This window comes from Pipra filicauda, unplaced genomic scaffold, assembly GCF_003945595.2.
Source record: "Pipra filicauda isolate LSUMZ 115617 unplaced genomic scaffold, ASM394559v2 scaffold236_size1216567_pilon, whole genome shotgun sequence".
Lineage (NCBI taxonomy): Eukaryota > Metazoa > Chordata > Aves > Passeriformes > Pipridae > Pipra > Pipra filicauda.
Window position 1 is genome coordinate 495,621 of NW_024104350.1, and position 25,500 is coordinate 521,120.

The 25,500-nt window shown below is 36.6% G+C and overlaps 1 protein-coding gene across 8 annotated transcripts in view; it reads left to right on the forward strand.

Annotated features, from left to right (window-relative positions):
- The window catches only part of FANCC (FA complementation group C), a 66,531-nt gene that overhangs the window by 35,396 nt on the left and 5,635 nt on the right, over positions 1–25,500 (forward strand). For all 8 annotated transcript variants that reach the window (XR_005563667.1, XM_039381679.1, XM_039381677.1 and 5 more), the window contains 9 exons: positions 3,879–3,998; positions 4,776–4,840; positions 7,475–7,639; positions 10,536–10,692; positions 14,201–14,253; positions 16,805–16,904; positions 18,797–18,872; positions 19,682–19,763; positions 23,051–23,222. Coding sequence is in view for 7 of the 8 variants with exons in the window: in XM_039381679.1 (XP_039237613.1) it covers positions 3,879–3,998; positions 4,776–4,840; positions 7,475–7,639; positions 10,536–10,692; positions 14,201–14,253; positions 16,805–16,904; positions 18,797–18,872; positions 19,682–19,763; positions 23,051–23,222 (990 nt within the window). In the remaining variant the exon portion in view is untranslated. The remainder of the gene's footprint in view (positions 1–3,878; positions 3,999–4,775; positions 4,841–7,474; positions 7,640–10,535; positions 10,693–14,200; positions 14,254–16,804; positions 16,905–18,796; positions 18,873–19,681; positions 19,764–23,050; positions 23,223–25,500) is intronic.

Here is a 25,500-nt window from a genome sequence, read left to right on the forward strand (position 1 = left end):
ATTTGTATTCTCAGAAGTCTTTAGTTTCAACTCTATTCTCATTCCCTCCACCTTCCCTGAATGTATTAATTTGGGCCACCCTCGTAGCCACCCTTGATCTGTAGATCAGAGGAGTAAATGTTAAATCGGGCCTCCACTACAAATTCTCGTGGATATGAACAGTGTGTATACACTGATAAAGAAATGAGTTTATGTCTTCATGCTAATGCTCCTAGGACTATCTGCCTGTTAAAGATATCAGAAATCTCTGTGCAGCAGTGGATTTTGAATTATCTGCACCATTGCTCAGTATAAATTGCATCAATAAAATAAAGCCACTGGCAAGGCTGTTCAAGAAAGTTGGTCATTGTGGAGGCTTTATGAAAATTCATTAATTTAATTTCAGGTTGAATGGGATTTTTTCATAGAACTTTAATCCTAGGCCATGAGGATGGATTTATTCTCTTACAAGTAGAATCAAGGTGGTTTCCTTCTTACTTATTCAGTGATAAGGGAAATCAAGAAAGAAATGCCTTCTGATATGACAGTGTTGCTGACTGCTGTTCATCTTCCAGAATCAGATAAGTGATTCTGGAAATGCAATAATAACTTTGTTATTATTAGTTATTTGTTAGTTTAGACACTTTGTTATTTTTCATTTTGAATGCAGCACTTCTACTGCAGGCTCACCCATTTTTCTCGCTTGTAGAGTGTGGTATTAGTGGATTAGACAGTAAGTGTTAAATGATTTACTGCCAGAAAAAAATGATGATTATGTAGAACTCCAATTGCTAGTTTTGCTGGAGTAGTGTGGGACTCATTACTAGTATAATCAATACAGGAGTGCATTTAGTGTTCTATGTATTAAATTGAATTTAGTACTGTATGTACTTGAATACCTTGTAGGTATTGGGCTTGAAATGATCTCTTAAGAGTAATTAGTGTCAAATTACTGATCTCTCTGACCTCAGAAATCCACACTGTGGCTATTTAAAACGTTATGTTTTTTTTTTCCTTTTCCAAAATGCTTTTGGTGGTTCATAATGTAATAATGGAACCTATCACTGGATTTGAATATTTCTATTATTTCCTATACAAACCCTGTTGAGAAAATCTCCTGAAATCTTTCTGATTTCTCTATAGTATTTTCTGAAAGTTGATTTTAAAAGTGAAGGAAGAAACTTACATGTCAGAGAATATTGTTTTACACTCAGTCTTGAAGCTAGTTTTAACCAATTTCTACAGTATGATGTGAAATAACTACTGATACCCCTTAGATCTGAGAATTACTGGAATTTAAACTTCTTGAACTGTGAATCAAAGTCAAAACCAACAGTTATAACTGGTATTTAGTTAAAAATTAGCTATTCCTGGTTTGTACTGCATTTTTGATAATCAAGTTAATGATATATAGGATGAAAGAGGATGGACAAATATAAGAAAATAACTACCTGATTTTTTTTTTTGTCCTCAGTCAGATTTTCTCATTAGAGGTTGTCTCTTGGAACAATTTGCTTCCTATTTCTTTCCATGTTCTAATTCAAAAATTGTGTTTCTCACAAGCATTGAGTTTGTCTTAGCCAGCTGACTAGCTAAGTGGCTGGAAAAATAATATGAAAAAAATATTGTCTTTAGTCGGAGGTTATTAAGAATGAACTTTTTATTTCTGGCCATTATATTACCCCTTCCACTAAAATGAAATACATAAGACATAGAGCCAAATCCTAAATGTCTTCCACTTTAACACATATCTGTCTTATATGCATACCTAATGCCTCCTTTCATCTTGACTCCAGTACCTCCTTGCCTTTGTTTCCCTTGCCCCCTTCTGGCTGTTCAGAGGTTTTGTATGTTCCCAAAAAAAAAAAAAATCTGCCTAGTCCTAGCATGGATCTAGTAAAGTGCTCAGAAAAGGAAAAAGAAACAAAAAAAAATCCACACAAGTAAGCAAAAAAAAACCCTAAAGACAACCCAGAAAACTGTTGGAGCCCATATTCAGACTCTGGTGATGTGTAGCAATTTTGTCTTGCCTTTCCATTGCATGGTTAATGGTGACTGTTACACACCTAGGGTGAAAGGAGTTTGGAAATCACTCTTCACATAAAGACTGTTTGATCACTTCTATCCTTAGGAAAATTCTGGTTACAGACAGGGTCACTAGATAATGTATTTTGTGGTGTTACAGGTGAATATATGGGTTTTTAAGCTACTCCCTGATTTAGCTGTCGTTAGCTGGCATGTCAACCTGTGAAATCCTTTTCAGAGCTTTTTATAGTTACTGTCACTGGGCAAGATTTTTGTGAGCCTTCTGCTGAGCTATCCAACAGACTTTGTACTTTACCTCTAGCAGAAGTGGCATCCCAGGTTTGTTGTGGTTATTGCCTCCTTTATTTTGTTTTCAACTTGCAGTTTTGTCCCTTATCTCATTCTGTTTGGTAAACTGTCCTTTTTGGTAGGAACTAATTGTGTGAACACTTCATGTTTCAGACATCAGTGTTCTGAAAACAAAATTTAAGTAATAGTTGCAAAGGACAACAAAAATATATAAGGTTCACGTTCATAAATTGATTAAGGCCTATTTAGAGATTGTAGAATTTAATAGATTTTAGCTTTCACTTTTGACATACTTAGAGGCTTGTATATTTTGAAAATGCACCCTTTTATGTATTCTCCATATGAATACAAAAGTTGCATGTAAGTTACTTCTTTGAAACTCTGCATTGCCACAGAGTTTTCCTTCCTCTTTAGTTTTAGGGAGGTCACTGGATGGCAATAGAACATCAGTTTCTCCTGTTGAGGGCCACTTAGGAAAAAAATTTACAATGTAGGAAAAGCATATTTAGGCATTTAATGTAAGTCTGCTAGGTAGTAAAAGAATCCTAAAGTATGTTAAATAAAGTGTCCCAAAGGCTTGTTACTTATTTTCGTAGCAATGAATTTTCTTAGACCTCTGGTGTGCTTGTGCTGATTGTATCTTCTCTCTCACATTAATCAAACATTGAGCACATGGAATGAATATATCCAGTTCCAGGACCTCTAAAATAGTTGCTTAGGGATGTTCAACAAACACATGCATAAGTATTTGGGTCTCTGAAAGGAGAAAATGAGTTAATGAGATTTTTATATTTTTTTTGGTCTCAAAATCTTTCATCAAGCTTCTCTTTTAAAAAGAATACATAGAGTGAAGCAGCCAAAGACCATGGAAGTCACAGAGGTTTCATCTGAACTTTCCTTTAATCATATATTTTTAAATTAAAGTTTTTTTGGTGTATACTAATCCTGACTCTCTGTCACAAAGAGGTATATATTTAGTGAGATGCAAAGTCCAATTTAGTTTATACTTTAATGAGCCCTGAAATGAACCCCTGGAAGGGGAATGTAACTGTTGTTATAGCAGCATGTACCAGTAGAGAACAAGAAGAAAAGAAAGCTATAAAAAATACAGGGCAGATCATTTGACGAGCAACGTAGGACTGCCTCTGCTCAGTTATGACACCAGGGTGCAAAAACCTGCTCAAGACCTGGCACAACAGTTTTCATAAATGAGTTTGGTTGGGAAGGTACTGAGGTGTAAGATCTGTACAAAAGGCAGCAGAGCTGGGGTGTGGTGCTGAAGAACTGGGAAAGCAGGAAACCAGAGTACTAAATTCAGAGTCCTTTGTACATTGCCTGCAAAACCAATGTATCGAATGTGTTAATCTGTCTCTGAATCTGTCATCAAAGGATTGTTTTGATTATTGTATGATGTATTTAAAAGGTTTGAATTTTATATAAAGCATTTTGTAGTGAAATTGGTAGAGAAGTAAATGTCAAGCTAAAATTTTATTATTATATTATTATTATATTATTATAATAATTACATTATTATAATATTATTATTATATGTTGGTTTCTCACAGAGTTTGCTGTGCCATCTCCTTTCTTCTTCTGAGTGGGAAAGTAATGAAGCTGAAACCAATCTGTTCATATCAACTCTAGGCTACACGTCAGCAGATTATTATGGTCACTTAGTTAAAAATGTAAGTACTCTGTGCAATTGAGATTTTGTTAATAATAAATCACCACTTTATAAGCACATACATGGAACTGTCATTGTGATAAGGAACATGGACTAAACTTTGTTTATCTTTTCTTACCTCAGTTACTTTTACAACCTTTTAAGGGAAAAAAAGGAAGTGGGAGAGCTCTGGATATTTTTTTATTAGATTACACTCTAATAGATGTTCATAAAACCAAAATTCCCATTGCTGTTGTGTTATAGCAAAACAAAAATCTGTTCTATCATTATTTTTTCTTGCGAAGTCAAAATTATATGTAATATTTTGTGTATTGGAATGTAACTTCTGAATGTTTTCTTTGACTGTATCCACTGCTTTAAAAATGGTAGACGAGCCCTGAATCTTAAATTTAATATTCAAAAATAATGCGAATAATATTTCAAAATATTTTTACTTCAATTAGATAAAACATGTAAAAATTATTAGTAATGCTCTTCTGAAAGTTTTGCCTTAACTCTTGGGGAAGTAGAACTAAAATGAATGTCTTTATAACTTTAAAATGTGTAAGGCATAAAATGTGTTAAAAACCACATTTTACAGCATAGTGTATTCAGTGATCTGGAGAGCTTTAGTTTGGCATCAATAATTAAAAAAATTAAAAAAATCAAACTAGATGACCAGAGAAGGTTATTAACCTTTACAGTACATCAGTCACACAGAGAACCGTGCAACTAGTGTCTGCTTATTGGCAGAATGTGTAATTTATTTTATTTGATTTATTTTTATTTTATTTTACAGATGATCTTTTCATTAGTAGCAGAACTGAGAGAAAATCCTTTCAATGGACTTAATATTCAGAGGAGGTAGGTGTTATCTAAACATAATTTTGATATGTTTTGGTTTGTATCATTGCAATTCAGTGAGGATTGTTTTACAGTCTCAGGCAACTTAGGCTTCAGCTGAGAAGTTTTGGATATATATGTAGATAATTTAAGGTGTGAACAAGCTTTTTAAGTTGGACTTTGCATAAGAGTTTATACTTAACCTAAGAGTCATAGGATGGTTGGAAGAGACCTTCAAATATTATCATAGATCAGCTCCTCTGCTGGTGTTCCCTGTAGGGACACCTCCAGGAGATCAGGTTGCTCAGGGCCTCTTATGACCCACCCTACCAGGAAGGAGTAACTTTTGTTTTATTATGAAATCCACTGGAGTGAATTAAAGTAAAATAATAGTAGATGATCAGTGTTTGCATATACATATATGTATATATATGTGTGTGTGTTTTCACAATTTTTATATATATATTAATTTATTAACATATTATTAATATATTATTAAATCGTTAGGCAATAATTGTTATTTATTAATTTAATTAAATTATAAACACTAATAATTAAATTATTAGTGTTTAAATAATTAGACTCCTAGTGATATGCAATGAACTAAATAAAAATATTATAATTAAATAATTAATAAGTAAAATATTACCTATTAATAAAAATAAAATAATAGTTAATGAAGTAAATGAAATAAATGCCTGTGTACATTCTGTTGGTCTTCAAAGTCAAAAGTACTGCTATGAAGAAGTGAGTTTTATGTTTTATTTAACACCACATAGCTTGTAAAGTTACAGAAAAGAGAAGGCTGATTGAAATGTATCCTTTCTGTCATGAGCCCAAAGTTTGGCTGCTCTCCTCCCTTCCTTCTTGCCACCTGGGTGTTCAGGAAGCAAGAGTAAATGAGCTGAATTAATTCAGAACTGCCTTCAGCACCAAAATCATGGACACAGTTAATGAGGAGCATCCCAAGGGTTTGTTCCGTGTAGGAAACAAACCCCGAGGTTTTGTAAACCAGGGTGAGGCAGCCATGGCTGGAAAGCTCCTGAGTGTTGTGAATAGAAATACCTGGTTCCTACTGGGAGAAAAGGAAAATTTTGAACTGAGGTGGATTTTTGAGTGTAGAAATTATGATATGGTGTTTATTGAAGTTCCAAAGACAAAAGTAGTTTGCATTTAGAGGTGCACATTTTCTCCTTTCTCCATTTAGTGGTGCTTAAAACAACACAGATTGCAATGTCTGTGCAAATTTGTTGTACATAGTGGAATGCACTGTGCAGGATTCTCCAAGAACTTATTTTGAAGATTATGTGGACAGAGAAGAAAATTGCCTTTGCAGAGTTTTTCTTCTGAAGTTAAGTAAGAGTAAACTTTGCTAATCCTAGATAAGGAATTAGAATTTTTTTGCAAAGGGGACTGATTTAGAGTTTCAGGTCTGTGAATTTTACATGTTGATCCTGGAAAGCATTGCTGCACAGTAAATATCAGCCAAATAATTACAATTCCTACGGAAACACTTGTCATAGCAAAATTGCATCTCAAGGTGTTTCAGTGTAAGAAACCTTAAACATATACTTGGTTAGGTATTTACTGAGAAATATGTGTCTTTGAAAACATATCATGTTTTATTTCTCTCCCTGTGGAAATGACAAGTACCTGGTGTCCACACTGAGCAGCCTGCAGTGCAGTTCCCATCCCAGCTCTTCAGAGGGGGTGTTGGTGACTCCCCAAAGAAAATACTTGTGGGTTCTTGCAAAGGATGCACCCATTTTAGTGAACACTGCAGTCAGGAGAAACTTGCAGGAACTCAAGAAACCCTTTTACAGACAATCTAGCACTTTTTAATTTGCTAGAAATCTGTATTTCATAGTTCCTAATCTTCATAAGTGTTTTCTTGTCAAAGCTGCATTTCATGTGCTAGAAACTATGTATACTCTGGAAAAGGTATGATTTCCTTTTACAAATCTAATCTCTGCCATTTTCCTTTTTTTTTTAATGTTCCAAAGCTTCCATGTTTTGTTTATGTTCCAGATTCCACTGTCTTTAGTTATTTCCAAGGATGTAACTTTAGTGAGAAGGTCAAGTGAGTGGTTTGTATATTAAGATCCAAACTACGTATTCCTTCAACTGTAGATCTGTAAGACAAAAATTTTTCAGCTGAGTACTTGAAGACAGCAGGATGCATATTGTTTTGTTCATATATATTGTTTCTGTTGAGAGGAGAGAGGTCAAAAAAGCAACAGGAGGCCTGAAAAGCATTTTGGTGGTCTCTCCTGAGGGTCTAGCAAAGTTCTGTGGGAGCTGTGACTCTGTAGTCACTTCCTTCACTGATCCTGGGAAAGACAAAGCACTCCCTGCTAGGAAGGATGTGATGATTGAGCCAACACAACTGGGTTCAATTCAGAATTGAGTTGATATCCTTCACATGGCTTACTTTGAGCACTTAAATTTCAAAATTTTGTCTGACTTCTTGAGATTCTCCACGCAATATGTAATGACATGTCAACAGTCATCCCAGTAAATAATTTTTCAGTAGTTAGGAATGCATCTCTTACATTTAACCTTTTGTAATTAATTCTGTCTTTTTTTAGGTTATCAGTTTAGAGATTAAAAGGTTTGATTTTTCTGAAATAGGAGCTGTGTTTATTTTTCCTTCAGTGTTTCAGCCAGTCGTGTGAATGCTGTGTCCATTTGCTGTGTCCCTCTCATTACTTTGCCTGACCTGACTCCCTTGCTGGAAACTCTTCTTCTTTACCATGGAGGTTCACCAAAAGAAATTCTCTGTCCAGAGTTTCTGGAGGCTGTGAATGAGGCCTTTTTAAAGTAAGTACTGTGGTCTGTATAATTTTTATGCTCTTTCATAAAGATTATTGGTTCAATTAAATGTCTTTTCTCCGGATTTATATGCTGAATGCACTGTGCACCTGCTTTCTAATAAAATATTTCCCTTGCAGTTGAATAGCAGAGCTGAGGTTGTAGGCCAAAGCAGATTTTTGTATTGCTGATGCCAAATTGTGACATAACAGCTTTAAATATAGACTGGGACTTTGTCCCACTCTTTCTCTAAAATGGAGGTTAAAGTCTTCAATTTTAGTAATTTTGTGAAAGATGTGATCTTTTTTCATAGAAATGTCATTAACCTTTCATGTAAATGTTTCACCATTCCTAACTTGACATTTTGGGAACCATTTTCATTTTTCTATGCACAAAATAGATCTTAATGTTTGATGGTTTTGTATTTCTTGTGTGTGTGTGTGTGTTCTTGGTTCTCAAGAATTTAAATTCTCCTGTTTTTCATCAGACTATTTTTAATGAGTCTTAGAGGAGCAATTTGTGAAATATAACTTTGCTTCTTTTGCTGCCACTAAACCCACTGTTCTGATAAAATCAATCTTTGGATGAAAACCAGCTGGGTGAAGCTGAACATCAGCAAGATGCCAGGAGAGGGAAGATGTCAGAGAAAGCACAGCCTACTTTTGTTTGAGAGTTGCTTTATTCAAGTTGTAGCTGAGGAGCTTTATTATAAACAATTTTTTTTTTACTAGAAACCGTCTTCTGGGAACACTTTACTTCAATTATCCATTTCTCTCCTTTTTTAAACAAAGTTTTAATTGCTTCCTCTGTACTCATCATAATTTCTGAGATGTTCCAGAGAGGATTTTTATAGTGCTCCATTGAGGGCTCCAGAAAAAATAAATAGTTAATGGAAAGGCACAACTGCTAATTCACGCACATTACTAGAAGCTGAGGAAGAGGAAAGAAAAAAGGAATGTGGAGTCAAAGATGTGCCCAAAAAAGACAGAGCAGCCTTTCACTTTTTCACTTGTGCACCTTTCGTGGCTTCAGGTTGTACAAGTTGCACAAGCAGTAATGCAGTTTGGAAAACTTTCCTAGCAGGTTCACAGGTTCAGTGTGGATGGGCTTCTCTTATATCAGTAACGGGCAGACTCCTGACACTTGGTACTGTGAGTTTGACCATCCTCTGGACTGAAATAAGTGTCTCTTTTCTTTGGAGCTACTTACTTATCACAGAGAGCAAAAATCCTTCAGTTCACGTGGCTTTTGACTAAGTGGCTCTTGCAAGGCCCTTCACAAAGTGCTTGGTTTCCCTCAGAGCACAGGTAGGCTCAAACGTGCTTTGTGCTATATATTCCTGACCTGTCACTGAAGCTCATGTGATCTTAACAGAAATGTGCTTGGATTTTGTTTTTTCCCCTGAAGACTGAAGTCTATTTTCCCTGACTGTCCCGGTCATCTTCTTCTTCACCCATCTTCCTTCTGAACATGGGTGAAGCCTGCTCCAGAAAACAGGGTTATTAAATGCTGGTGGTCACAGGGCTCCACAGAACTCAGCATTGTCCCAGTGGGACCATCTGCAAGTTCAATATAATCAAAGGAGTATAATCACTACAGTTTACTTCCTGCATGGTTTTTAAATCTTAGAGTTGGAACATCTCTGTAAGTTTATTAGCTTTCTTGCTTGGCATAATGTCTGTAATATCTACCATGCTACCATTAAAACAACAAAAAAAATGACCATGGCAAAATTAAATAATCTCTTGTCATTCTTAATTTACTTTGATGTGCATATATGCTTTAATAGTGACACTAAATTAAACAGAATCCTGAAATGGAGCATTCCTTTCAGTTTTGGAATTCTGGATACTTCAATATATTCCTTGTCTACACATGTACACTTTTTAAGTCATTACATAGTATTGAATGGAAAAAAATAGAGCTTTTCAATGGAATTCAGAATTCGGAAGGCTGATATTTAAATAAACATATGGCAAAATAAATACGTTGAAAATAGATCCTGACATGGTGTTAAGTATTCTTTCTGCTAGTATTTTTCTTTTCTTTATCAATAGCTTTAGTTTGCATGCCCTCTCCAGACTAATTTTAGGGTTTTTGATTTAAGACCAAGGCAAATATTTCTCGTTGTTTATGTATTCTTTTGGTTTTAACCTTTTAATTTGCAACTGTCATAATAGTTACAAAAGTATTTCAGGATGTATTGTGCTGTGGTTTCTCTTCTTGGGTGGTTAATTTGGCATATTTTGATTTGTGCTGGCCCACACTGTGCCCTTTTTTCCCCAGTGGTACAACACTGTACTTCAGCTGAGTTATAGATGAAGGCTTTAGGTGAACTTGCCTTCTTAACCATTTCTTTTAAACAGCTCTGGACAGTGTCGGTGGGCTGAAGAATTAGCTACCTCTAAGTAATTTATTTTATTTTTTTTTCTTTTTTTCCCTTTGTTGTTAATGTGCTTGGATTTTTTCCTTATTTCTCTGCACAGACAGGTAATGCTTTTGTTATACAGCAGAAATATTATGCAGGACCTTCCTGCTTATCAGTCAGCAGCTGTCTGCAGGTACTAGTCCAGTTTTAAAAGAGCACAAGTGTTGGGCAGGACCTTTCTCTAGAGAGGACAGGAAGTCCAGACTTAAACCTTCTTTTTCCCTTGGCTGGGATCCATCATGACCAAATTTTTAGGTTTTAAACACACGTGGTAAAGTTACATTTGTAGATGATGGTGATTCCCTGTCACCCTTTGCTATGACTTGATGTTAAACAGAGTGCTGTAGGCAAGATTTTATCTCTTTTGCTTCAGGGTGCTCTTTGTGTCTTGTTTTTCCTCAATATGTTTAAAAAAAGAGGAAATTTTTGTCTTTCTTCCAGTTGTTCAGGGAAAACCGTATTTTTCTCTCAAACCAGGAAGAAGATCTCCCTTCCTGACTCAGCTGTCTGCAGCCTCTGGCTTCGGCACTCACCAAGCCTGGAAAAAGCGACCTTACATCTTTTAGACCAGTTGGTTTCCATTCAGCTGAACTCACTGGAAGAAGTGGCTTGTGTCATAAAAGACTCATTACTGGTATGTGCAACATGTGGTACATTTGACACTGCTCTTTCATGCAGGGCAGTTTTCAAATATGTCAGCAGATTTGAAGGAAATGGCTGTTATGTGACATACGACTTTTAATGAAAACCAAATATTGAGTCTTACAAACATCACTGCTAAAGGTAAAGGAAAAAAAAAAGATTTCATTCAGTATTGCAGAATGGATAAAGAAACGATAATCTCACTGGTGAGGCAGCTGAGTACCTGCCTCTGTCTTAAAAAATTATAAACTTTGGCCAGAGAGGATTTGAATGTGTTTTCGCTTCAGTCTCTGTGCCCTTGGAGTTCAGCTGTTTAAACAGTTGAAATTCCTTGTAGAATATTTTATTATAGACTGCTCCGTTACTTGGCTTTGTTTGCAAACCTGAACAAAATTCTCAACGCAATACATTTGCTAAACTGTAATTAAAATTTGTTTTAAAATGCTGTGTTATGCAGAGTACCAAAAATCTTCCCTGAGAGAAAACATGCCACAGTATTTTTTACAAAATAATGAGCTACTTTGCAACACTAAATAGAAATGTAATTGTTAATTACAGTGTGAAATAGCATGTGTGCTATGCACTTAAGTATATGTTTCATAAAATGATAGAACTAAGGAATGGTATCTGGTATTTTATTTTCAGCCTATGAAACTCCTTACAGAGTATGCATTCTAGCTAGGAAAAGAATGCTGCCTTTAAATTTTCTTCCTTTTTGATTGAATCTGCAAATCTCTTATTTTAGGGATCCATTATAATACTTGCAAATCTTGTAAATGCTTGGCATCAACAGCTCTTCATATGTAATCTGGGAATTTGTGTTCCAGGAGGCTATAGACAGGGCCTATGCCTAATTTTTCTATATCAGATATGCTATGAGTTGTACATACTATACTGTACTATACCATATACCAGCTCAGGACAAAAATATATCTATATCTTTTATAAAAGGTCTAGGCTACACACATAAAAAGAAGTAAAATATTTAAGAATTGTTTAAGTGTTATTTATTAAAAATGTTAAGTAACTTAAGTTGTCTTCACATCCCTATCTCTGAAAAGAATGGAACATTGCTGTGCTAGTACTTCGGTTGTCTTTGCTTGCTCCAAAGACTTTGTACTTTCAAAATAAGATATTCACTGAGTGTCAAGACCAGTGCAGCAGCTTTGAGTGGTGATGTAGAGAGGACATCCTGAGGACAAGGCGTGGAATGAATGGAGGCATTAAGGAAGAGAGCAGTTGGCAGATGGATATTGCTGATTGATAGGCATTGATAAGAGGGAGAGTGCATAAATGGGAGATGGTATAATAGTTAAAACCAACATGATGAGAAGCTTCAGAGAGGCAGTATAGAAGGAAAATATGTGATCCAGAAATTGTGTTCTAAATGCATAATGATATTTTGTATATGTACATGGTACTGTAAAGATACTTGTGTGATATTAAGTCAGTCAGTACTTTGAATCCAACAGTAAAATTAATTTAGCCTGCCTGAAAGATATTTGAATATTTATTGAGGAATGTGGGTGTGCATTTTTTGGCAGTTGGATTATGGTATTTGTAGGATATAAGACCTGTTTGCCTTATGGATATGGTAATAGAAAGGAGAATCATGAAACAAAACTATATTTACATTTTTCTATTTGGAAGAAAACCTTTGGAGTACGAATAGGCTGAAATATGTTAGTGATTTGATTATAGTACATTATAAGCAGGAAATTTCAATAATCTCTCATAAATGTATTATCAGAGTAATTTATCTAAATAAAATGTCTTGATACAGTAACCATATTGTACATAAACCTCATAGAGATCTGAGGTAGCCAGATAATTGTAAACCACCATACTTATTATGAAAGAAACTAGATATGAAATACTCATATATTTTAATTCCAAGAGTAATTGTAGTGTGATGGTCCACTAACTTGTGTTTATATGGTATGCTATTGTGTTTGTGGGTTTGGGGCTAAACTGAAATTAATACTGGAAATTCTGCAGTTACTCAGAAGTAATAAAAACAAGTGAAGTGACCATCACAGATGATCTTTTAGCTTTTTCAGCATTGGATGGGTGAGTAGATGTCTTCCTTTCTGACATAACTTTGAGGTTTGTACAAGGGCATTAACAACTAGTATTTTATGCTTTACCAAGAATGGATAGGTATGTATGTACACAGACTTTTAGAGCCCATGTATCTAAAAAGAGATGTGAATGAATGGGTGTCATTTATAGTTTGTGTTTGCTTCTGAGATAGCTTTCCAAATAAGTTTTATTTCTTTCAAAGTTACTTTGCAAGAGAAGTGCAATAGGTTGAGAGGGCTTAAAATTTGTTGGCTTCTTCTTTATAAACCGCCTGTTTTGCTGCATTTTGTTTTTCCACCTTGTTATCTTAGAATCATAGAATAATTAAGGTTGGAAAAGACTTCCAAGTTGATCAAGTCCAACCTTTGACCTAACACCACCATGGCAACTAAACCATGGCTCTTAAGTGCCATGTCCAGTTGTTTTTTGAACACTTCCAGGGATGGTGACTCCACCACCTCCCTGGCCAGCCTGTTCCCATGCTTAACCACCATTTCAATGACAATATTCTTCCTGATGTCCAACCTGAACTTCCTCTGGCACAGCTTGAGACTTGTGTCCTCTTGTCCTGTTGCTACTTGCCTGGAAGAAGCCAACTCCCACCCAGCTACACCCTCCTTTCAGGTAGTTGTAGAGGAAGATAAGGTGTCCCCCTCACAGAAAGTGAGGATTTTTTTTAACTTAGGCTTTAACTTGGTACTTTGGGGAATGTGTAAATAGTTTTTATTCCAGATGGTCTATAAAAGCCTAAGAATATGGAATTAGAAAGTAGTGTGTCTACTAGCGCATGTCTAATATAACAACCTCCTTAAAACAGTCTTTTGTGTGGTAGCATGGTTAAAAACCTTCACTAGTTTAAAAAACCACATTGTGATGCACTGAGAGATTTAGCTTGTACTAGCAACTCTGAATTCACAGAAGAAGAGAATACTGTGAAAAACTGTCTTGGATGAAAATGCATGCAATGCTGTTAAAGACAGAGGGGGTAAAATCAATTCAATTTCTGGAATTTAATGTTGAAGATGTAGCAAGAGTCTCAAAGCACATCCAAAAGGGATTGCCTGCGAAGGGGAGAGAAAAGCTTTTTGAAAACTGTGCCTTGCCTCCAGCAATTGCATGCAACAACCTGCTCTTTCTGTCTGCCACCTTCAGTATTTGTGGTGATTGTTGTCATAAACAGCCTGGGATCCCAGGTGTTTGCATTTATCAGCTGTAGAGCCTGCTTGGTCTTGCTGTGTAGAATCCTAAGAATGCTAATCCTGAGAAAATCTGAGGGGTTAGTAAGGGCTGATCTGAGAGTTGCAGTTCAATAATGGCTATGTAATAGCATCCATGAGTTAAGCTGTGAATTATACAGTGGCAGTTGTGCGAGTTGTTTCTTATTAATACCTTATTTTCTTTCATTTGTTTATCAACAGCCACAAGCAGCGAGCCATCCTGCCATTTTCAGAGTTGTAAATGAAATTTTCAAGTAAGTTTTGAAATGATAGTGGGGAGAGTTTCAAATGATCCACATAAACATTGAGGTTTTCTTCATGAGAAGAAGCAGTATTGTAGTCTGTGATGAATTATAGTTTCAGGATAACCTTTTCTTTACCTGTATGCTTTAGAGTCCCCTTTTGGGTAGTACACTGCAAATAATGAAAAATGTTTTAAATCTTGTGAACTTTACATAAAAGTTATGTAATGATATAATTGGTACAGTTGACTACATTGTATTTTAGCCTTTAAAAATTATAATTTATTTTGTACTTCAGTAGAGGTTTGTGGTTGAAATATGATTTTGAGGTGAAAATTATAAATGCTGAAATAGTTTGTGCCATGCCAGCATGATGGTGGAATTTAGCAAAAACATTTGCACTTACCACAGTAGCCTCTTTTACATTATGTTAATGGTCTTCAGGGTTTATATTAGGTACGCTCTTAATGGCATTAAACTATTGATCTGCCTGTGAATAATGAGTTTGGTTTTGAATGCATTAAAATTATTTTGAAGCGATATATACGGGTTGCCACATGGGGGCTTCCACTCCTTTCTACTCAGTTTTCAGTGGCTTTTTGTCTGTGCTTCACTTGACTTAATACTTATTATTTTTAAGTAGATCTACTGCCAGGTCTATCAGTATTACAGATTTGATACAACAATAATGTATTTAGTGACTGACATCCTTTGTTCATCAAGTGTGTACCTTCTTAAGCAAACAGGGCTCCCAGGTACGTGTGTTTGAGGGTGTCTGTGTGTCTGTGCTTGCTCAGGTTTGTGCAGGCACTGCCAGAGGAGTCTGCTGTAGGAACTGCAGAGCACTGTGTTCTGAGAGTGGCAGCACTTGGCAGCTGCTGCTCTGCAGTCCCTCCTGTTGCTGTGGCCCTGTGTTCCCTGAGGAGCTGAGACCAGGCACTTCCCCAGTGCAAGATGCACTTACAAGCAGATGGCACTTCAACGGACCTGTGCTGATGTCCTAGGCTGAGGCTGCATATTGTGATGGTCCAGGGAGACAAAATTTTTTCAAGCTTCTTGGCTTATTTAGGGTCATGGTGTATAAAATATTTTCTAAAAATAACATGAGACTACGTAACTCTTTTGCATCCTTTGCCTTTGGTAGATACTGGAAGTGGATAAGATGCTGTTTCTTTGCTGTTTCTTAGCTAATGCAGAACTTTGTCCAGCACAGTGTTTCCTAATAAAACTTTGCACTTCTATTAATGTTCCAAATTGTCTTAAAAAATCATCATGTTTTCCTCTTGCTCAACCTACATTCCTGCTCCCTTGTTTGCTTTGAATTGTTTCTACATAGTGTGCTTATTCCTCTACATTGCTGATATTGAAATCTTAATATATTTTAAAAATACTTTGTTTCCAGTCCTCTTGGTATTTACATCAAACTGTGTATGTTACCTAGCTTTTGCAGACAAGTTGGTTTATGCAGCTTTGTGTTTCTTTTTGTTGTATTTCTCTGATATCCTTCCAATTATTATCAAGTGGTGTGCAGACATTAAGATACTATTCCAGATTTAGTCACACGAGATTTTAGAGAACTGCTGATAAAGAACTTGTTCTTCCTTGCTTGGAAACTGTTAGGTTTCTATAACTGGCACAAAACTTGGTTTATTTTTGGGGTTAATGTTCTGTTAGAAGTGGGGATCTAAGCGTTGTGACTTTTTCTGGAATAACTTCTGCTATTTGCGTACATTTATTGAGGTTAATAGTGCTAAATTATTTTATCACAAGGATATTAACTTCTGTTTCTATTTCCCAATATTTTCTTGCTATGTGTGGCTATACAGAAGTCCCTACAACTGTCTTAAGTTTCTGTGTACCATTTCTTCTTTTTGCATCAGTGATTATATTTGCCTGTAAGTTTGTAAAATGTATCTGTTACAGTAATTTGTTAGCTCTTCATGTCTTTTAGATCATTATGGAAGGAATGAAACAATTCTCTAATAAAAAACATCTCTTGCTGGCAACTTACTTTGAACATTTTTTCTCGTTACTATTAGATGTCTTTCAAATAAGAGAATGAAAATTGCTGCCCACATGTTTTTTTCTGCTCCATTTGGTCAAGGTTCTTATGCACTATGGAAGGCCAGTTCCAGCATTCACCTTCCTGAACTCTAGAGTGGCCTGTGGGATGCAGTCCCACAAAACACTAAAGTATGCTTAACCTCATCATGGGAATAGTTGCTCTTAACCCAATAAAACTCTTCAGATGCCAGATTTGACTAATAAAGTTGTTGTTGGTAGGGTAAATGATGTGTGTCTGCATATATATTGTAGATGTTTACTAAATCTAGTTTATTTGCTGGAGTTGTGTACAGGGTTTTTTTTTTTTAATTAAAAATAAAATCTAAAAAGCCTACAAAGTTACTGTTTCTGTTAGTGTCCACACTTCTGTAATGAGCTCAGACACAGCTTGAACCTACAGCATACAAAGAAAATACCTTTTTTCTTCCTTTCGATTAACAGTGATGTGATGGGCAGACTAATTATCTGATCTGTCATATTTTAACTTTTCAATGCCTAGGAATGCACTGCTGGAAACTGATGGAGCTTCAGAAGTTATGACCATAATACAGGTGTTTACACAGCTCTTCCTTGAGGCTCGTCAGAATCAAAATGAGCAGGTAGTCAAGATCTCTTTCTTAACTTCTTTTCAGTGAGAAGATATAAAATTTCACAAGAAAATGAAGAATTTTAAGAGACGTAACTGAATATGATGAGCTACATAATAGCATCTCTCTACAGCTGCATAGATATGCTGAAGTTCAGTTCAAACATTTTCACCTGTGCATAAAATTATATTGTGAAACCAATATGTAAGAGCAGTTTACCTAACTTTACCCTGGAGTACTCCTGCAGCCAGGCTCGTTTCCCCTGATGCTGAAGTTTCTGCCTGTAGAGTGAACATGATCATAAGCACCCATCTCTGATAAAAAAGATGAAAAATGTTAGATGTTTTTTCTTCTGCAGTAGCAGGGTCTCCGATAATAAATGATGCAGAGAAAACAACCACATCCCCAGTCCCCTAAATAATTAAAAGTAAGATACTGAATAGTCATATTTGTCTATTCAGGAGATAAAAGACACAGAATACATACTGGTTTCAGTTTCTGGTCTTCAATATTGGCCTCCCAGAACTTTTCCTTGGTCTAGATCTTCAAATTTCCCAGCTTAGTATCTCTTCTTCTGCACACATTTTTGTACAGGTCTTACTGAACTGAATTAAGTTGAATTACTTTTGGATGTGTTAATTTAAACAAGAGCAAAATCAGTTTCTTGGTTTTAAATTTCAAAATACAGGTATGAAAAGGTCTTGCCTTGTTTATAGGTTGCAAACTTGATTTCAGGTTCCCAAGTCACACTGTCATTTCACATCCTGACCATTTTGTTTGGTTTTTGAACTCCAATTCATATGATGCAAGTTTGGAAAGTACTCTGTCATTTAGTAGCTTTCACTTTAGAGTTAAGAAAATTTCCAGTTCCTTTGATTTTTGCACCTTTTGGGGGAGATGGTAGTTAAGGAAATGTTGGGACTTCCTGTAATTTGGGACGTACTGGTCTTTAATTAGCAGTGTGATTGGGTCTGTGTTCCAGCTTCAGGCAGCTGTCTTGCTTAACGCGGCACAATGCTCTCACATACCAGCCACTTCTCCCAGCTCTGTGTCATCACCACACCTGCTGAGGGAACTCTCTGCCCTTCCATCCAGATCATTATTGAAGATGTTAAATAGGACTGGGCCCAGTATTGAACTCTGCTGTACTCTTGGTAGTTGGTGATTTCCAACTAGACTTTATGCCACTGATCACCACCCTCTGGCCCTGGCCATTCAACTGCTTTTCTTTCTACCTTAGAGGGAGTCCACGTGGCACTTGCACATACATGCCACATGTTAGATGTGCCTGTAGTAAGTGTTTGCAGAACAAAAAGATTAAAGGTATGGTGCAGCTTGTCTCAGTTACTCAGTTACTCAATAACCAGCATTGACAGGACAAAAATTGCACATACCCAGATAAATACAGGGCAAATCTGTTAGCTGTGACTGCCCTACCTGGTACTGAGTCAGATCCTAAGGATTTTAGGTTTCTGTTTTTGAACAGATGGCAATAAAGTCCTCAGATTCTATAGATGTTATTAGTTCTTAGTTTAATATGATCCATGAATCTGTTTACACTGGAAAATTAACTTAAACTAATTAGTATCTCTTTTAACCTCTGCATATTAAGAAGAAGACTTTTGTGATTACAGGGCAAAAGCCTAGGACTATTAAAATGTCATATTTTTTTCCATGCTCTGAATCTTTTGTGATGCATGTACTTTTAAAATAATTACTTTTCATAAGCATTTCCTAAATATCCCCTTTCTTTATGCAAAATCCTAAAATTAAATATGGTGTTAATTTTCTGTTCTCTTGCTTCAGTCTGTACTGTTAATTACTACCTTAGATGAGATTGTTGACTGTGATTTTGTTTTGAAAACTGACTAGAAACCAGTTAAGATAATGATTTTGTGTCTTAGCATAAATTCCCATTGAAGGCGTACTTCCCTTGCCATCACCAGCCTCTGGTAAGAGCTTTACTTAGACGTCCCTCTGGTAAGTTCCTTCATGAACTATTTGCAGCATTACCAATTAGCATGGTCTGGATATGTCTTAAAATAACTTTAAAAGGGATGGAGACAAAGATTTGCCATTTCCTAAATAGGGTGTGGTTGACTTAGCAATTTCAACAATATTCTTTTAATGGATTTTTCTGCAGGAACATCTAATTCTTATTTAACAATACTACAGATGTAACTTTAACAAAAACTAACCCAGAAGTGAATGACAAAGAAAGAGTGCCTAACTGTGTAGGAATTAAGCCATGTTACTGGGATCTATATACTACATCTTCTTATCTTATAAGTAATTGTTGCAATGAAAAATTTCATATGTCTATTACAAGAAAGAGGCTTTCTGTTGGTCTCTGAAGGTTGAATTCTGCTGATATTTTAGACTGCAAACCCAACTTTTTTTCAGGTTTTCCATTCATACACATCAAGAAACCACTTTTTGACATAGTTCCATTTTTTATGAACAATAATTTAATCTCAGTACAAGAGTCTCTGAGAATGTTACTCCACTGATTTAATATTGAGGTAGCAATTACACAAAGGAACATCAACCTCACTTGAATATTCCTAGCTGTACTTCTTCACATGGCCTTGCCAGTGAATTGTTCTATGAAACACAGCAATAGGTATTGTTGAAAATGGGAAAATTTAAAATGAAATCTTAAATTTGGTGTGCTAACTGAATCGAGTTGCAGAAATGTTAAAGTTAGCTTGATGTGGTTGGTTTCACTGTTATGTCCTAGTTGGACAGACTAGGATTTTAAAAGTTTTATTTTCATCCTCCATCCTCAGAACTCCCAACTACATCTTGGTCTCAACACTTGAAAAACATTTCAGATATGCTCAAAGCATTAGTAGAAGATACAAACGTTAGGTAAGCAGTGTAAGATTTTCTACCTTTTTGTCCTTTGCATGTTACCTTGCAAAAAGTCATGTCAGTTGAAGTCTTTAGTGGCTACATTTCTTCATTTTCTTATTATTCTCTAAAGGGAGCTTTGCTTTAAAGAATAGTAATTAGATTACTTACTGAACCTGAACTTTGTAGGATTTATATACCTGACCAATATGCCTCTGAATAAACAAAATCTTGTCTTCCTTTCAACAAATAACTAGGTGTATAATGGAAATGCTTACTTGCCTATTCTCCCACTTCTCCCTGAAAACTTTTAAAACTATTTGATGAAGAAGCTGGGATCGGCTTTCTGCATGGTTGTGGAAACATCCAAACTTCAAGCTTCTTGATTGTTTTCATAAATATCTGCCTGCCAGACTGCAGTATCATTGTTGCATTATTCTTTGAGCTGACACTCCATGTCTCTGACCTGTTGCCCTTGGCTTTTTCTTTTTATTGTCCAAATAGTTGCAATTGTGACTGATATTGTTTATCTACATGAATTCTGCTTTGGTAGGGGTCTATATGAAAAGAATAAAAACACATATATTTCTCTGTGCTGCTGCCCTGTAATGCTTTCTAATCAGGAGTGTGATGAGATGTGACTCGGACGGAGCTCAGATACAAGTCTGCTTAGCTCTGCTCTGGCAGTGGGCTGCCCAAAGAATGTTAAACAGCTTTTAAATTCAAAGAAACCAAATTAATTTTGATTTAAAACTTGAGATATTTCAAAAGAAACATAGAACACCTTGGCCTAACAGACTTGCAAAACAAAATACCCAGCTGTCTCCCTGTGTCCTGGAAAAAGGATACTTGTGACCATGCTTGGTTTCATTTAACTCATGGGGGCTTTTCTTTGTTGCTGAGTGGCAGAAAAAAAGCTTTTTCATTTCCCTCTGAGGCCAGACTGTCTGCCTGTAGCTTCTCACTTTCTGTATGAGCTGCAGCTTGGTGCCATGTCTTGCCTGTTTGTCCCTGAAGTGTGTCAAATCTTTCTGTCCTTGGAATGTGACCAGGAGCTGACTCTGGCTTCTTAAAGAAACACATAACTGAAGCTTAGAACAAATAAATAAAACAAATACATCCATCCTAATGCATTACAATAATATAAGCATGTCTGTTCTCCTTCTGTTACCAGCCCTTTCTTAGCTTGTATTGTCTTTTTCCCCCTTTGCTTTCATAGTACACTACTTTGAATATATTGTATTTGCCTGAATATACTCTTACTTCCTTTAGAACTCCTGCAACAATGTTTTCTATCAAACCCTCTCAGTTACAAAGAAAATGGATCTAACACATTTTTAAATACTAATATCCATGAGGAAACTGCATTCAATTTTCTTTTATTGCTTTATTCCTGATTCTACATGCTTTCTACTTAATAAGATTTGCAGAGGAGAAAAAAATACCATTATACAGCATATCCTCTTGCTTCTTATATCCTATCCTCTCTGTTATATAGATTGGTTTTCAGTAGTCTTATTTTACACCAAATGTGAATCAGAGAACCATAGGATCAGCTGGGTTGGAAAAGACCTCTTAGATTATCAAGTCCAACCCTTGATCCAACCCCCAGCCCATGGCACTGATGCCACATCCAGTCTCACCTTAAAAACCTCCAGGGACGGAGAATCCACCCCTTCCCTGGGCAGCCCATTCCAATGGCTGAGCACCCTCTCTGGAAAGAAATTCTTCCTAATATCCAACCTAACCCTCCCCTGGCACAGCTGCAGACCCAGCCCTCTTGTCTTGCTGAGAGTTGCCTGGGAAAAGAGACCAACCCCCCCGGCTCCCCCCTCCTGTCAGGGAGTTGCAGAGAGTGAGGAGGTCTCCCCTGAGCCTCCTCTTCTCCAGGCTGAACAGCCCCAGCTCCCTCAGCCTCTCCTCACAGCACCTGTGCTCCAGTCCCTTCCCCAGCCTCGTTGCTCTCCTCTGGACCTGCTCCAGCCCCTCCATGTCCTTCCTGAGCTGAGGGCCCAGAACTGGACACAGCACTCCAGGGGTGGCCTCACCAGCGCTGAGTCCAGGGGAAGAATCTTACAGCAAAGTGCTTTCTATGTCCTTCTAATCAACAGATTTATTATTATATGTAGTCATCTCAGTGAACAGTAAGTGTTATATGACATTTTAAACCAGAAATCAACTTAGGTACCTTTTGTGGGGGCAAGTCTAGAAAAAGCGGAGGGCCACTTTTGGCAACAACAGTGGGACACAGGTACCAGTACAGAGAGGGCAGAAACAGCAGTGGGCTCAGAAGTGGAGGGTACATGACTCCAAAACAGGCACTGTAATGGTACAGGGAAGTGTTAAGATAAAGCTATGACCTTGTCATGTTCCCCAAATGATGTGATGGTCTCAGACAACTTCATTAACTCCTGAAATTTCTAAGGTCTCTTAGAGTTTCCTGGGAAGGGTGGCACAGCAATTTTGGAGTCCCTAGGAATAAAACATAAGAAAAATGTCTATTCCAAGTTTTGCAAAATTTGTTAGGAATAATTGTTCCTGGTTCTTAATCTCCTAGCTGTCCTTCTGTTTGTCCTTCCATATATAGCTTAACTTTTTGTTTCAGACACCTGCCATTAGTTTGCATGACATTACTTCTCTTGTCTTTAATCTCTTCTAACTTTAGAGGAGTGCATGTGAGAAACTGTAGAGATGAGAGGTAGTCCATTCTCACCTTTCTTACAGCAATAACCCTGTTGTAAACACCTTCAAAATTTTCATTAAAGAGGACATGAATTTTAAGAGTCAGGAGATGAATATCCTTTAAAACTTTATATTTAGTCCATCTAAAGGTAATTCCTCATGAATTATGAAAAAAGATGTGCTCCATAAATTACCAAAAACCAGCAAATAACCCTGGAAAGCAACAGAGAGAAAGTGGAAGGCAACCGTATGTTAGAGTGTAATACTTGAGATGTGATTGAAAGTTTAGAAAATCCTTCAACTGGAGAGTATAAACAGTAGAGTTTAATTTTATTATATATATTTTCATACATAGTATTTTGTCACAGTTTATTAGAATAATGGATTGTGGATAGGCTGTTCTGCTGCCAAAGTTAATCTCTGGTAGCACTGTGTGTGTCTCACTTGATCACTTCAGATAAGTCCTGACTTCAGAGTAAACAGTACAAAGCAGGTGAGGCATTGTCTGTTGAAGAGTAGTTCAAAGATTCCTTTAAAGTCAACTGGCAGCACCCTTTGCAGTTGAGATAATTAAAAATGTCAAATAATGAGAAATACTTAATTTTATCTTCATTATTTTCCAGTTCTCTCACTGACCTTTTTGAAACCTGGTATTTGGTTACTTGTTTTGGAGAATGGCTGGATATTGCAGCAGAACAATTGCTGAAGGCTACTGTACAACCAGATGCTTTGCTGTGGCTGCTGGCATTTTACTACTGTCCTCAGAATGAAAATCAGCAAAGGACTCAGGCAATGGTGGGTGATGTAGGGACAATAAGTGGCAATAAGCAGTCAGTAGTCTATCTTATTGCTATAAAACAAATAGTGCACACCAGAAAAATTAAAGGTATTGACTTTACAAGGTCTCCATGGAATTGTGGCAGTGGAGAAGTTGAAAGATAATGTTCTTGAATTTTCTTGTGACATTTAGAAAACATTATTCCTCTTTTGAAAGTATGTTATATAGATTAACACCTTCTTGGCTTTCTTTGGGTGCTTTTAATCACAAGTAAAACTACCCTGGTGATGGTATTTTTTAAATTAGTGTGGCAGATTCCAGCATTCCTGTGTTGTGGCATCTGCTGAGAAGGAAACACAAGAAATCACAGCAGCTGAAGCAGAAAAGATACTTTTCAGACACAGCCTTGAATCCTAACCTTGCCTATCCTGATTTCTCTTACATATACTTACTAGTTTTTGGCATGTAATGTAATAAGTAGGTAATACTCCCATATGCTGTGTTTCTGACAGAAGGAACAGTGTTCTAACCTTATGCACTGCACTGCACAGAAAGTACTGTGTGTCTGTGTGTGCATACAAATACTTGAAACCTATTAATTTAAACCTATTATGCAAGTTTGATCTAGCCTAAGCAATCTAATCCACAAAGCCCAGATTCAGAATCTGGCTGCAACTTCTCTGGTTTTCCTTAATTTGAAAATGGGTTCTGTTTGATTTAAAAATGCAACTCAGTACACAACAATAGTAAAATATGTTTTAATTTTATGTTTAATGGTCCATGTACAACAGTGTATTATGCAATATTTTATTTCCTTTCCTCCCCCTCTCACCACCCAGATGGCACTACAAACACAAGATCATATCCCAATCAATCACTTGTACATTTTTTTTTCTCTTGAGTTTCTTATTGTCTGGGATGTTGGCTGAGTAGAGTTTTGTTAGAGCTATGGTGAAGTAAAGGAGTCAGGGTTGGCTTTAGAATGCAGTTTTAGGAAGGAAGGCAATATGGAAGCAATAAACATGAGTGGATGAAATGGAAGCACTACAGGTGCAGATCAGTGTGTGGAATATTGTTCTAACTCCAGCCCTATAGAATGAAATCCCTTTGTCCCATATAGGAAATAATTTCCCTGGCTGTCCCCTATTCTATCAGTTTGTTATTCTGTCATAACATATGACAAACTTTAGTGAGAAAGGAGCTTTTCTACTGACAACCCATGCAGTTACTCATCTTTTCCCACAGATCTGATATTTCAGTTCATTATCATTCTTTTCTTAGGTACTTGAACTAAGACCTTTCCCCCCCCCCCCCATAGGTCAGACCACTTCAGAGGCATTCCCACAGTTCATGCAAAGCCTCTGCCTATAGTTAGCTGTTTGCTTTTTTTTTTCATTTGTCCTTTGGCAGGTTAGCTCTCAGCTCTGTCACATGAAGTGGTTTCCACCTGAACCCCTGCACCACTCACCAGTTAAGGATTAAGGTGGCACAGGAACTACTTGTGCTGTTCACTAGACTTCACTCATATGTGCAGGACTAAATACTCGGCTTCTCAATGAATTTGCTGGAGTCCTTTTATAGCTTTAGGTTCTGAAAGGTTGAAGGAACAATACTTGGAGGTTGGCACTAAGAATGAGGCTCCTGGGGTATGTGAGCTCTGCCATCCATCTGCAGTTGCTGGCACACGGGATGCACAGGGGGATGAAGAATCCTGAATTCCAGTTATCTTTCTGTAGATTCTGGCATTATTTGTGCACTTAATTCAAGAATAGCAGCTTTTTCAGACTGTTTGATGTGAAATTATTAAAGGGGTGGGTCAATGTCTGAAACAAATTGTCCCAATGAATATAGTTGAGAAACAGGTGTCCTTTTCCTTTGGGTATGCAGTGGTGTGTTTTTCCATTGCTCCAGCAATCACTCATTTGTGTTTGTTCTACAAGTTTGTTTGGTTCATTTTAAATACAGTGAACAGAATTATTGTTAGGATTTTTTGCAGTAGTTGCTTATAGGCTTTTTCCATTATGTAGGTGCCAAAATCTTCTGATTCCTACTTTCATTAAAAATTAGGTTTTATTGGCTAACTCACAACATAAAAACATAAGTTGCAAATAACACAGGAAGAAGGAAAAAACTTCATTCTTACCAGAACATTTTATCAGCTGAGGTCAGGTTGCATGAGGATTTAAGTGATTTATAGCAGCAATGCTGAAATGAGCCCTTGAGGAGCCTCTGTTCTTTTTCCCACAATGCAAAAATCTGACCATGTTCTGCTGAGGGATTTTCTCCATTTCCTTA